The sequence below is a fragment of the Sciurus vulgaris genome, assembly GCF_902686455.1.
Source record: "Sciurus vulgaris genome assembly, chromosome: 17".
NCBI lineage: Eukaryota > Metazoa > Chordata > Mammalia > Rodentia > Sciuridae > Sciurus > Sciurus vulgaris.
The window spans coordinates 50,602,254-50,615,283 of record NC_136478.1 but is presented as its reverse complement, the minus strand read 5'-3'; the positions used below and the strand labels follow the sequence as shown (position 1 = coordinate 50,615,283).

General features: G+C 48.0%; 1 protein-coding gene across 1 annotated transcript; it reads left to right on the top strand.

The window, feature by feature from the left end:
- The first annotated feature begins 2,830 nt into the window (after positions 1 to 2,830).
- Positions 2,831 to 12,815, top strand: FBL (fibrillarin). Its single transcript, XM_079119541.1, has 9 exons — positions 2,831 to 2,943; positions 7,599 to 7,769; positions 7,863 to 7,964; positions 8,043 to 8,137; positions 9,123 to 9,293; positions 10,410 to 10,542; positions 11,647 to 11,759; positions 12,420 to 12,565; positions 12,705 to 12,815. The coding sequence occupies exons 1-9, from the start codon at positions 2,934 to 2,936 to the stop codon at positions 12,727 to 12,729; spliced, it is 966 nt and encodes a 321-aa protein (XP_078975667.1). The 5' UTR covers positions 2,831 to 2,933; the 3' UTR covers positions 12,730 to 12,815.
- The last annotated feature ends 215 nt before the right edge of the window (positions 12,816 to 13,030 follow it).

Here is a 13,030-nt window from a genome sequence, read left to right as displayed (position 1 = left end):
ACTGTGAAACCAGGAATGCCTTACCACTGGGCCACTTTCCCAGCCCTTTTCAATTTTTTTTTTTTTTTTTTTTTTTTTTTTATTATCTTAAAACACTTTTATTGTTTCACAATTTCTGTAGGTCAGAAGTCTGGGGCCATGTCTCTGCTTCAGGGTCTTACCAGGCTGCAATCCAGGCACCAGTTAGGGCTATAGTGGAATGGGAGCAACAATCATGTTGATGGGATTCCAAAACCCAAGATCTTAACCAGTGTAGAAGGTAGCCAGAGCTCTGAAGGGAACAGAGTGTGCTAAAGGGGTTCAAAGTGACAAAGAGCATCCCCACAGTGGCAGGGCAGGGCTAGAGGATGTAGCCTTTCAACAGGGTCAGAAAGAAATGACCAGCTTTGGCTATTTGAGAATGGAGGAGGAAGGAGAAAAGAAAGCATACTACTAAAGAGGGGACAGTTTGGGCAAATGAAGCAGGCAAACAGGCATTTGGGATGGGATGGGGTGGAGGGTTGTTTTGGCACAAGATAGGGGACTGTGAGAAAGGAGGCTGGAGATATGGCCAGGTCCTGGATTGGAAAAATAGGCTGAGGAGTGGCAGCTTTGTTCTGAAGACCATGGGGAGCCACAGAGGATTGTTGAGCAAGAGCAGTCAGGCCCTTTTCCAATTTTTAAATGTTGAGTCAGGGTTTCACAAAGTTGCCCCAGCAGGTCTCCAATAATTCGTGAACCTCCTGCCTCAGGCTCCTTTTCACTGGGATTACAGGTGTGCACCACCATGCCTGACCTCTGCAGAGCTCTAAGTGCCACCGTAGGGCAGACGGGCCAGGTGGAACACAGGAGGGGAGGAGGTCAAGGCACCAAGAGGCCAGAATGGTCGAAGGACCATCTATATGGATTTGGAGATCATGAAAAATAACGATGGGAGCAGTGTAGGTAGCAGTAAATCCTGTGGGAGCTAAAATTACAAAGAGCAGAAGTGGCTTGGGAGTGGATGGAATTGGCAGTAATGAAGCAGGTGCTACAGAGTGGCTAGGGAAACTTCAAAGATTCCTTAGGGAGGAGAAGGAGAAGGGATTAGAAATGATACCCAGGAGGCAGTGGCACATGCCTGTAATCCCGGTGGCAGCGAGGCTGAGGCAGGAGGATCAGGAGTTCAAGGTCAGTCTCAGCAACTTAGCGAGGCCCTACCAACTCAGCGAGACCCTGTCCTTAAATAAAATATAAAAAAGGGCTGGGGATGTGGCTCAGTGGTTAAGCACTCCTGGGTTCAATCCCTGGGTACCAAAAAACAAACAAAAGAAAGAAAGAAATGACACTGAGGAGCTAGGAGGGTCTTATCCAGTGGGTATGAGGGTGGACGGGGAATAAACCCCCTGCCTGGAAAGGTGGCATGGAAGCCCCATCTTCAGGAGAAAACACGTGGTAGTTAGAGCCAGAAGGTCAAAGGAAGCTTCAGAGGAAGTTGAGATGATGGGGAGTATCAGCAAAAGTCCTAAGTGGTTCTCTCCCCTCAGCCCTACCCTGTCTGCCTGTGCCTCCCTTATCCAACCCAGGTGCTCTGGGCCTACACTGTGCAGGAGCTAGTCTGTCTCCTGCACTGGCCAGGCAGCTCTTGGAGGGCAGGGCCTGGGGCTGTCTCGGTCACCACTGTGTCCCTAGCAGAAGAGCAGCAGGCACTCACTAATTACTTGCTGAAAATGCCAATTTCAGCTCTACAGAGCAAGTTGGCAGGTAAAGTACATTGGAACCAGGAGATAGTGCCAGGATTCCAAGAAAGAGGGCTGGCAGTCCAAATCTGCACTGTTCTCTGAATAATTTTGTCCTTCAGAAAAAAAAAAAAAAATTAACTAGAAAGACAACAGTAAATTCTGTAAGAAATAGGTAATACGATCCTGAACTGGATCCATTTGAATTACTGCACAGTTCCTAGAAATCCAGAATAGATTTGACCATCTTATCCCCCAGTTTTGAAAAAAAAAAAAAAAAAAAAAATATATATATATATATATATATATATATATATATTTTTTTTTTTTTTTTTTAAACTGGGGATTGAACCCAGGGGCGCTTAACCACTGAGCCACATCCCCACCCCTTCTTATTTTTTTTATTTTGAGACAGGGCCTCACTAAGATAAGAAGGCTGGACTTAACTTGCAATCCTCCTGCCTCAGCCTCCTGAGTCGATGAGATGAAAGGCGTGCGCCACTACGCCTAACTTTTATAGTATCTGGTACATACGAGGTCCACAGTAAATGCTTTTCGAAGGTATGAATGTGAACCCAGAAAAGATGCCTGTTCTTGGGGTGGAAATGGGTAAGGGAAGGCATATTGGGTGTACAGGGAGCCTTAGGGTGCCAGGAACAAAGAAAAGAGGGAGAGAGTACAGTCCGCATGGGGGCCTCAGTAAGAGCCCTGAAGCCCACCAGGGTGGCGCACTTCTGTAATCCCAGCCACTGGGGAAGCTGAGGTAGGAGGGTCTCAAGTTCAAAGCCAACCTCAGCAACTCAGCAAGGCCCTAAGCAACTTAGCGAGAACCCGTCTCTGAATAAAATCTAAAAAAAGACTAGGGGTGTGGCTCAGTGGCTAAGCGCTCCTGAGTTCAATTCCCGGCATGGAAAAAAATAAAATAAAAAAGTAAAAGTCCTCACTAGCCAGTGTGCGCACCAGGGAAGCCGGATACCGGAAGCGCAGCCTGAGCGCTAACAGCGAGTGGAGGGGGCGGGGCCTGGAAGAGGTGCCTAGAGAGGCCCGAGAATCTCCGCCTACCACGCCCGCGCGGAGCTCCAGGCGGGGCCGGAGCCCAGGGGGCGGGGCTGCGTGGTTGCGTCACGGGGCCATACGCCGCCGCGCGCCTGCGCTCCTTTCCACGTGCGAAAGCTCCAGACTCGTGGAGTTAGGGACGCCGCCGACTCCCCGATCCGCGCAACTTCGGCGCTAGCCATGAAGCCAGGTGCGGGCCGGCATTGGGGTTCGGGCTGAGGGACGGGAGACGGCGGGAATCCGGGTGCCAGGCCGGAATCGGAGGGATGGGGCCTTGGCCTGAGTTCTGACTGAGCCTGGGGTCCAGTCTCGTGTGGGGAGGTGATCCTGGTTCTGCCCCGCGATCGATCCTGACCTCAGGCGGTCTGAAGGTTTATGACTGGCTTCGGTCGTGAGTCGAGGGTCTTGGTCCTGGGATTGGGGTCTTGGCGTCTAGGAGATGCGGTCTTTAGGGATATCGGGTATTGGGCCGGGGCGGCACTTGAGGATCTTGAACCGGAGTCTGGATCCAGGCATCTGGGCATGGATTTGGGGAATCTGGCTTGGGTTGAAGATGGAGAGTTCTGATCTTGGGACAAGGAACTGGGTCTGGAAAGCTCCCCTTGTCGCCAGCGCCACCACCATCCTCTTGCCTCCCAGACTAGCTCCTCTGAGTGGGCCGGAGTGGATGAGAACCACCGCTCGGTAGTGTGCGGCCCTCTCTTGCCATTTTCGCGCTCTCTACACTTCCACGGGGGGCGGATCCCCAGAGATGGAGTGGAGATTTAGGAGCCTAGGATTCGCAACTCTGCAGAAGGAGAAACTTAAGCAAGCCCAGCATTAGCGGGTGGAGGGAGGGTAGTCACAGAACATGAGTAGTTTTTATTTATTCTATTTACCTTTTTACTCTGATGACTCTGCCTCACTCATTCCCTCTGATGATGGAATGATGAGAGTTCTGGCTTTGACAAAAGGAACTAAGTTCAGTGTTCATTTCGGACTCACTCTCTTAGCCTACTGTGTGACCTTGGATAAGTGGCTTTCCCTTTCTGAACCTCAGCTTTCTCATCAATAAAGTGGCACTCTGTTAGGATTAAGCGAAGTAATTTTTTTAAAAAGAAAATTGTACAGTGCTTGTGCTTGACTTACCATATTGACTTTGTTATCCTTCTCTGTCTCAAGGGGAACAAAGATAGTGTTTCTCTCCCTAGTGTTTGAGAGCTTCCTAAATCAGGCTTGCTAGCACCCACCTTCCTTCAGTGTGAGAACTAGTTCCACTAAGTTTGGGGAGTTTTCCACCATTGCCTAGAGGGTCTGTTTCTCTAGTACAGGTTTTGTTTTCTTCTTGTGTGTGCAGATATGGAGAGATTAGAGGAATCCACAAGGGCTTTGTGGGTCCACACCCCACATACTCCATCATGAACTACCCTTCTCTTCACCGGGAGTCTCATGAAGTAGGGAAGGTTTGCTAAGCTGTGTATCCTGAGACCCTAGTGATCCTGCAGGCGTCCTCTGGACTTGAGATTGCCTAAGGAAGGGAGGATGCGCCACCCAGCTTTGCTCTATCCTATCACCGGGTAAAATGTGGAGTTGTAGAAACTGTCTGGAGTCAGCTCTTAAGTAAGGCTTTTAGTCTGAGCGAGAGAGGAAGCCTTTGGGAGATTTAGACGCAGTGACTGATATTTATAAAGGGGTCCTTCTTTTGCATCTGTGTGGAAACAAGGGGTGAAAGCAGGTAAATCAGTGGGGATTTGTTCCCTAGACCTAGGAGATGATGTGACTCTCGGACCAGATTGGTATCAGTGGACTTGGTGACAAAACGTTTTGATTTGGGAATATAATTTGAAGAGAGAGCTGACAGATTGTGCGGGAGTCTGAGCAGAGTGAAGTCTCACTAAGGCTTGGGGTGTGTAACTGAAGGTTGGAGGTGCCATTTTTGAGATGGGGGGAAGCTGTGGGACACGTGCAGATTCTAAACCAGAGGGTCTGGAGGCCGCCCCAACACAGAACTTTTCTGGAAAGTGTGTGTGAACCTGTGTTTTTTTTCTGAGGAGTGAGTCCTTTTCAGTACCTTTTTCTGAGGGCCCCAGAACCTGAAGTGGACAGGGATATGTTGAGTACCGGACTGAAAGCTTACGCGTGCACCCATTGCGCCCTGTGCAGATGCCGGTCCTTGCCAGGTGTGTTTTTTGGGTCTGGGTTGAGACTCATGGGCTTCTCTGCTACAGAGTGGGAAGAGGTGACTTCTCCCCTCAGTTTGAACTGTGTACCAGATTGTGTATTATGTGAAGTGTATTAAGTGATTTAATCTTTACAACTTTATGAGGTGGGAACTGATAATCATGATCCTTCCCCTTCTCTCTAGGGTCATGAATGGCAATGTCATGGCCATCTCCCTCCAGATGTGGGGGAGAGACCAGGGCTTTCCTCATCAGCCCTGATCACCTTTTCTCTGAATAAAAAGAGAAGGTGCTTTCTCCTTGAGGCAGTTCCCAGGGGCTTAACAGTCATTAGGCAGTTGCTCAGTTGATGTTTATTGGGTCACTACTTTGTGCCAGATGTTGTGCACGCACGGTGGTGGAGATGCCTCGGTAACTAAAACAAATCCTTGTGCATTTGGAGCATAATTCTAGTGAAGGAGGTAGCAGTGATAGTATTCAAATTGCAGGTATGATAATATGAAGAGAAATAAAGCAGGGTAAGGGTCATGCAGCCAGGAAGGCCCTCCTGAATCAGGAATATTTGATCAGAGACCTGAATACACTGGGGGTGGGGAGCTGTGCTACTCTCTGCAGGAATCCAGCAGTGGGAACTGCACATGCTGGAGATTTAGAAGCTGGACTGCTCTTTGGTGGGAAGACTGTGGGGCTCACTGAGGTGAGAGAAGTCAGCAGAAGTCCGATTCTTGATCTGGTGGGTCTGACTTGAGGTTAGAACCAGCTGGGGAGCTCTAAAAAGTCCTCATGCCCAACACAATTAAATCAGCATCTCTAAGTTTCAAGGATTTCGCCACAGGTTGGACTCATTGATTTGGGGCTTCCAGGGAAAGGAATTTTGAATTCGTTGTTGGTTGTGATGGAAAATCCTTGGAGGGATTTGGGCAGGGGAATGATGAGACCTGATTTGCCATCCTAAAAAGATCAACCATTAGCTGCTATGTGGAAAGTAGACTGCAGAGGGAGCAGAAGATACAAAGTAACTCCAGGTGACAGGTTTGGGAATTTGGAACATTTAACTATTGATTTTTAAAAAATTTTAAATTAGAAATAGCTATTAAGTTACATTTTCTAAGGAATAGAAAACAAAAAAATAAAGTTATGGTTTCATCTTTAATACCATTTAAATGCATGAAACTGACAGGGTGTGAATATAATGTACCTTTAGAAAAACTTCAGTAAGTTTTTTATTGAAAAATTATGTCATGAGATAATATTAAACCACCAGTAATTTTCAAACTAACTATGCTTTAAGAACCCATGTGGTTTCTCAAGTCCAGCATGGTTGTGCACGTAATCCCAGTTACCCTGGAGTCAGGCAGGAGGATCACAAGTTCGAGTTCAGCCTGGGCAACTTAGCCAGACCCTGTTTCAAAATACAACTTTAAAAGAGGAATGGGGATGTAACTTAGTGGTAGAGGGCTTACTTAGCATATGTGAGGCCCTGGGTTCCACCAAAAAGAAAAAAGAACTTGTGATGACTCAGAATAGTACTTCAAAGCTTTTAAATCATCACAGAAAAGTCAAATATGGAATTGGTTAGCACAAGAATTCTGCCTGCTTAATGCATTGTTTTGTACTTTGTGAACAGTGTTTGCTGTGTCGTGAAGTAACAAAAACAAAATCTCTCCAAATCCATTTTTTGTTAAACTTTCTGATCTTATTGGCAATCCCTAAACCACTTGTGGAAGGTTGCCCATTTTTAGAGGACATTTTGGGCCCTTTTCCCTTTTTTTTTTTTTTTTTTTTTTTTTCTTTCTTCTTTCTGTACTGAGGATTGAACCCATGAGTGCTTTACCACTGAGCGTTATCCCCAGCCATTTTTATATTTTATTTAGAGACAGGGTCTCAACTAAGTTGCTTGGGGCCTCACTAAGTTGCTGAGGCTGGCCTTGAACTTGTGATCCTCCTGCCTCAGCCTCCTGAGTTGCTAGGATTACAGATGTGCACAACTGCGTCCTATTTTTTTCCTCACTTTTTTCCTGAGCTGGGAAGAATGTTGGAAACTTGGAAGCACGGAGAAGAGTTAGCGGGGCTCAGCATCATGCTAAACTGCCCTCTGTTTAGGGGTTGTTGCTTTCCTTCCAGATGCAAGGTTAGGTGGATCTTGGGGACCCTGTTGCCACAGTGCACTCACAGGCAGGGTTTGCATCTCTTCATTTTCCACCTCTATCTCTACACCATAATTAATAACTCCTTCCTAATCAATAACCCAAATCATGATTTCGCCTTTATGATTCCCTCCCCTCCTGGGCGGGGACTAGGGGCAGTTACCCCACGTATCAACACTGTGTGGCGTTAACTTTAGTTGTTGCTGACCTTCACAAAAAGAATATTGGGCTGGACGTGATCTTCTCAAACTTGGTTTTTTCACTTAACGTTATAATTCTAAGACTTACCTGTCTGTGGTGTGTGACGGAGGGTCATTTTCATTGTTGATTATGAACGTTCCTCCGTTGTACATGACCGTTCTGGCAATGGGCATTTAGGTCTGTTCAGCATTGCCTGCGCCTGGACATTCTTGGACACTGTCCTGGTGTACATGGGCACCTGCTCCTCCAGTGTTCCACCTGAGTGGGACTGCCAGGTAAAGAGCTATTTAGTCTTTTAAGCTTCATTGCCCTGATTCCTGTCTTTGTTTCCACCACAGGTTTCAGTCCCCGTGGGGGCGGCTTTGGTGGCCGAGGGGGCTTTGGTGACCGAGGTGGTCGAGGTGGTCGTGGTGGAGGCCGAGGGGGCTTTGGCGGAGGCCGAGGTCGAGGTGGAGGCTTTAGAGGCCGTGGCCGAGGAGGTGGTGGAGGAGGAGGAGGAGGAGGAAGAGGTAGGTGAAGTTGGAGAGGGGGTGGAGGGGCCTTCCTGCTCCTCCAGGAGGAGATTGCAGGTCCCCCTCTCCTACTACAGCTGTCCCTCCTAGGTGGAGGCTTCCAGCCTGGTGGCAACCGGGGTCGTGGCCGGGGCGGAAAAAGAGGAAACCAGTCGGGAAAGAATGTGATGGTGGAACCTCATCGCCATGAGGGTGAGCGAGCGTGGTAGGCGGCCCCAGGACAGGGCAGGGCGGAGCTGAGCCCTCAGCCCTGCTCTCTGCCCTCACCAGGGGTCTTCATTTGTCGTGGAAAGGAAGATGCACTTGTCACCAAGAATCTGGTCCCTGGAGAATCCGTGTACGGAGAGAAGAGAGTCTCCATTTCGGTGAGAACTGGGCCCCTCTCCAAGCTCCCAGGCCCAGCGGATGGTGTCACAGCGGTCATGTCTCCCTACCCTGCTGTGTTTTCAACAGTGACCCCCTCCTCAAACACCTCGCAAGACTCCCTGTTGAGGTGGCAGTCTTGAGTCCTCACTGTGGCCTGCCCATTCTAACTTCCATACCCCTGTCTCCTCCATAGCCCCCCAAGTTCCCCCAGCCACACTGGCCGCCTCGCTCTGCCCTCTCCTGGCTCTGTGCAAAGCTGCTTCCTTCTCTTCTGCATCTCTGGTTAGGTATCACCTGGTCTTTCTGACAGGGCAGGCTCATGTCACCCTGTCTGTTAAAAAGCAGCCCTTACCGCCCTTCCCCTGCCTTGCTCTCCTGTGTCGTTTTCTCCGTGGTCAGCCATGGGCCTGCTCAGGGCCTTCCTGTTCGCCCTCCCTCTGCCTGGAGCGCCCTTCCCAGGTAGCAGCCATGGCTCCTTCTGCCCTCCGGGTCTGATTCAGAAGTCATCTTCCAGCCTTCCTGGCCTTTCTCACTGTCACATGTTCCTTGCCATGTTTCCCACACTTCACATCTTTTCTGGCTCAATGTTCTTTCTAAGCACGTGTCACTACCTAACATGCCAGGTTGTGTTTAGTTCAGTGTGTTCTTAATCCTTTAAGGGCAGGATCAAAGTCTTCCTCACTGTTGTGTCCTGTGCTTGGAACTAGGAGTGGCATAAACAGGTGCTGGGACGGAAAATGATGGTTGCACAGGTCTTACTATTATTCTATTCTGTTTACTGTCTCCTGCTGCCTCTTCTCACCAAGTCAGCCACATCCACGAGAAGGCAGGGGTATACCCGTTGTGTTCACTGCTGGGAATCCATGTTCAGTTCCTGTATAGCAATTTCTTTTGCTCATTTCTTCTGAGGGTTCTTAGGGTTAAGGGTAATGGGGTCCTGTAGAAGAGTCCAGTACTGACTTCCATCTTCATCTCTTGACCTAGGAGGGAGATGACAAAATTGAGTACCGAGCCTGGAACCCCTTTCGCTCCAAGCTGGCAGCAGCCATCCTCGGTGGCGTGGACCAGATCCACATAAAGCCAGGGGCCAAGGTGCTCTACCTCGGAGCAGCCTCGGGCACCACCGTCTCTCATGTCTCAGACATCGTAGGCCCGGTGAGTGAACAGGTAGACAGGTGGATGGAGGGAAGAGCCACCTCCTCTTTGCCAGCCTGAAGTGGAGCCTGGCTGCTTCCCCACCTTTTGTGTTGTTGGGCCAGGTCCTTTTGTCACAGTACCTGAAGTCAGCGGAGCAACCTGAAGCAGATACTCATTCAGCCGTACTCCTGGGTTCTTGACCTTGAGGGAGGAGGTGTGGGCATGGAGTGACCAGCATTAGTGGGACCCAAAACTGGGGTAGAGATATCAGACTATTTGGTTTTGTTGCCTTCTTTAAAAATTTACATCCCCTGCCAGGCGGGATGGCTCGCACCTGTAATCCCAGTTACTCAGGAGGCTGAGGCAGGAGGATTGCAAGTCCAAGACCAGCCTTGTCAAGTTTGAGGCCAGCCTGGGAAACTTAGCAAGATCCTGTCTCAAAAAATAAAAAGGGCTGGAGATACAGCTCAGTAATAAAACTCCTTGGAATCAATCCCCCATATGGGAGGTTGGGGGTGAGATTCATATCCCCAAAATTTGGTCATCCAGTTTCTCTTGAAATAACCAGTAGTTCTCATGGTGTCCAGTTTGCATTTCTCATGTGTATCCATTTCCCATAGAGGGCACCTGGCACGTATGCATCTCACTTCTTGACCTCTTGTTCATTTTTATGAGTATAGGCATGTTAAAAACCCCAGGCTCTTGGGTATTTAAAGATGAAGTGGCTTTCAGCAAGTTACCTAACCTCTCTGAGCCTCAGTTTAATACTCTGGAGAATGAGGTTGTTTTGACAGTAAATAAGAGAATTCCTAAAAGTGCCTGACCTATTTCAAATACTCTTAGCTCTGGTTACTTCATCTCTGTGCTATAGTTGCCCGTTTTAAGTCTTTTGGGAGCCTGGGCTCTCATCAGGCAAATTGGGATTGCATAGCTTTGCTGCTAACTGAATGACTCTTGGCCAGTGACTTCTTGCCTCACTTTACACTTGTGGACTATGAGTGTGGTAATAACAGTAATTGAACAGTCGCACTTTGATGTGGGGTCTGAAGTGATGCTATGTGTAATTGACGGACCCAAAGTAGTCTCTCCATAGATGAGGACCAAGATTGTTGGTTATTATTGGATTTATTTTAGGATGGACTGGTCTATGCAGTTGAGTTTTCTCACCGCTCTGGCCGTGACCTCATTAATTTGGCCAAGAAGAGGACTAACATTATTCCCGTGATCGAAGATGCTCGGCATCCGCACAAATACCGCATGCTCATTGGTGAGGGGTCTGGGGGGTGGCCCAAGGCAGGTAAGGCATGCCACACCAGGCTTCCTGGAAGAGGCCAGTGGAGCCCAGATTCAGATGGAGTCAGATTGGGTGAGCAGGCCTCTCGAGGCTACAGGAGTGGAAGAGTGGGGAGGGGAACCAAGAGAGGCAGTGAAGTTCGCAACCCTGCTTCAGGGGTTCAGGTATCTGATGCCCTGGGAAAATCAGTCTTGTCTCCCCCTCTTCTTAATCTTTATATTGCTCCTTATTTTTAATTTTTTTTTTTTAATTTTTTTTTTTTTTTGCGGTGCTGGAGATTGAACCCAGGACTTTGTGCTTGCAAGGCACGCACTCTACTGACTGAGCTATCTCCCCAGCCCTTTTATATTTTCTTTTAAAGCCTCTTTCAGGGATCCTTATTGTCTGGTGAGATCCTAGCCCAGAAAGCACAAGCTGAGTGAGCCTGGCCCAGAGGGGCCTATTGAATAGTAATGACTATTAAATTTTTTTTCCAAAATATAGTACAAAAATGGAAAGCTTTATATTATAATCTCCCCCAGAGGCAATTGATAAGAACATTTGCTGTCCGCTTTTCCTGGTTTTTAAAGAATCAATTTTCATTAAACCACCTGTTCTTTTTTTTTATTCATTTTTGCCTTAAAAAATTTTCATTCCATTCATTTTTCTGTGTATTTTTTCCCACGCAGTCATCCCCTCCCTTGTCCTGTAGTTCTTTTGACAGACCTGTACCCACGCTTGCCTTTAACCTTACTTGCCTTTTTGATGATGTGTCTGTCTGCATCCTCAAGACTTCAGAGCACCTCAAGGCCAGGATCCAGGTCTTACTCCTGTGTCCCCCACATCCAGCCTAGGGTTGGCTACAAGAGTAGGTGGCAACCACTTGGGAGGATTGAATGAGTGATGTGACCGTCAGTTTCAGACCCATCTCAGGGCACTGTGGAGGGAAAGGTATCATTTGAAGGAATTGAGACTGGAAATAGGGAGAATCTTCCAGGAACCTGCTGGTGATGGAGCATAGGCCCCATGGGAGGATCTGGGAAGATCTTGGGTGGATCCAACTTTAACTTCCTTAACAACTCTGCCTTTTCTCCTTAGCAATGGTGGATGTGATTTTTGCGGATGTGGCCCAGCCAGACCAAACCCGGATTGTGGCCCTGAATGCCCACACCTTTCTGCGCAATGGAGGACACTTTGTGATTTCCATTAAGGTGCGGGGGCTTGGAATCTAAGATGGGGTGGCAGCATCCCAGGGAGGTATCTTTTGGACTAAAAGAAGCAAGAGAGTGGTGGTCATGTATATCATTGCTGAGATTGACCATCTGAGTTTGAATTCCAGTTGTGTGACTTTGAGTAAGTTATTTAACCTTTATGACTCAGTTTCTTCACTTGCAACATAGAAATATTAGCCCTTTTTTAAAAAGGATTGATGGAAGGATTAAATTAATCAACATATATGAAGTGTTCAAACAAATCCTGTCATGGAATGGGAAATAGATTAGTGGTGACTTCATTTTTCAAAATGTTTTAATTTGAGATACAAACTCCTCTATGTGCCTTTCATAAGATTTATCATTTGTTAGCCTTTTGCGACCTTTATTGTTCCCAGCTTCATGCTAATATTACCAAGAGGAAGAAGAAGAGGAAACAAAAAGCTGGGTTTAAAATTTAAACACTGACTTTTAAATAGGAACATCCTGCTTCAGCTAGAACCATATTAAAACTTAATTCAGTTAAGTCTTTGACCACATTTGCAAAGCCTGGGTTTCACTTGAATGTCTAATGAAAGCATACTTCTGGTTTAAAAAGCACTAAAAAAGGGAAACAGCCCATTTCCCTGCTGCAGATCACAAATCCTTCCTCCTCTGTAGGCCAACTGCATTGACTCCACAGCCTCAGCTGAGGCTGTGTTTGCCTCTGAAGTGAAGAAGATGCAGCAGGAGAACATGAAGCCCCAGGAGCAATTGACCCTAGAGCCCTATGAGAGAGACCACGCTGTGGTTGTGGGTGTGTACAGGTGAGCAGGGGCCCAGTAATCCACCAGACAGAGATCTCCCTCCCAAGCAGCAGCAGTGTCATGGTTCTGGGGACCCCCAAAATGATGACAAGCCGTGACACCGACTCCCCATCCCCAATCTCCTATCTTCTGCACACAGGCCACCTCCAAAGGTGAAGAACTGAAGCTCAAAGCTGTTTGGATTCCGAGAGATGTGTGTTGCTACTGTTGATCGTTGGTTTTTTTTCTATTAAAAGACTGATCAAGTCGCTCCCTGCAGCTGATTTTTCTGTAATTGCTGTTGTCTGTAGACAACAGGATCCTTGTGCCCTCGGTCAACTTTGCTTGGTGGGGGGGTTGGAATCGCATCCTGTCACACAGCCCTTACTCTTGCAGCCAACTCTTGCGCAGCCGTCCTAACCCAGATTTCGGTTGTTGGCAGCTCACTGCGCATGTGTGCCAGTAAGCACCGCAGAGCGCAGGCGT

Excerpts from the sequence above, each read along its gene's own strand:
- FBL (XM_079119541.1), top strand. Across the intron at positions 7,770-7,862 it reads AGGAGGAGGAGGAGGAAGAG|GTGGAGGCTTCCAGCCTGGT; the intron begins GTAGGTGAAGTT and ends TGTCCCTCCTAG. Across the intron at positions 12,566-12,704 it reads GTGGTTGTGGGTGTGTACAG|GCCACCTCCAAAGGTGAAGA; the intron begins GTGAGCAGGGGC and ends TTCTGCACACAG.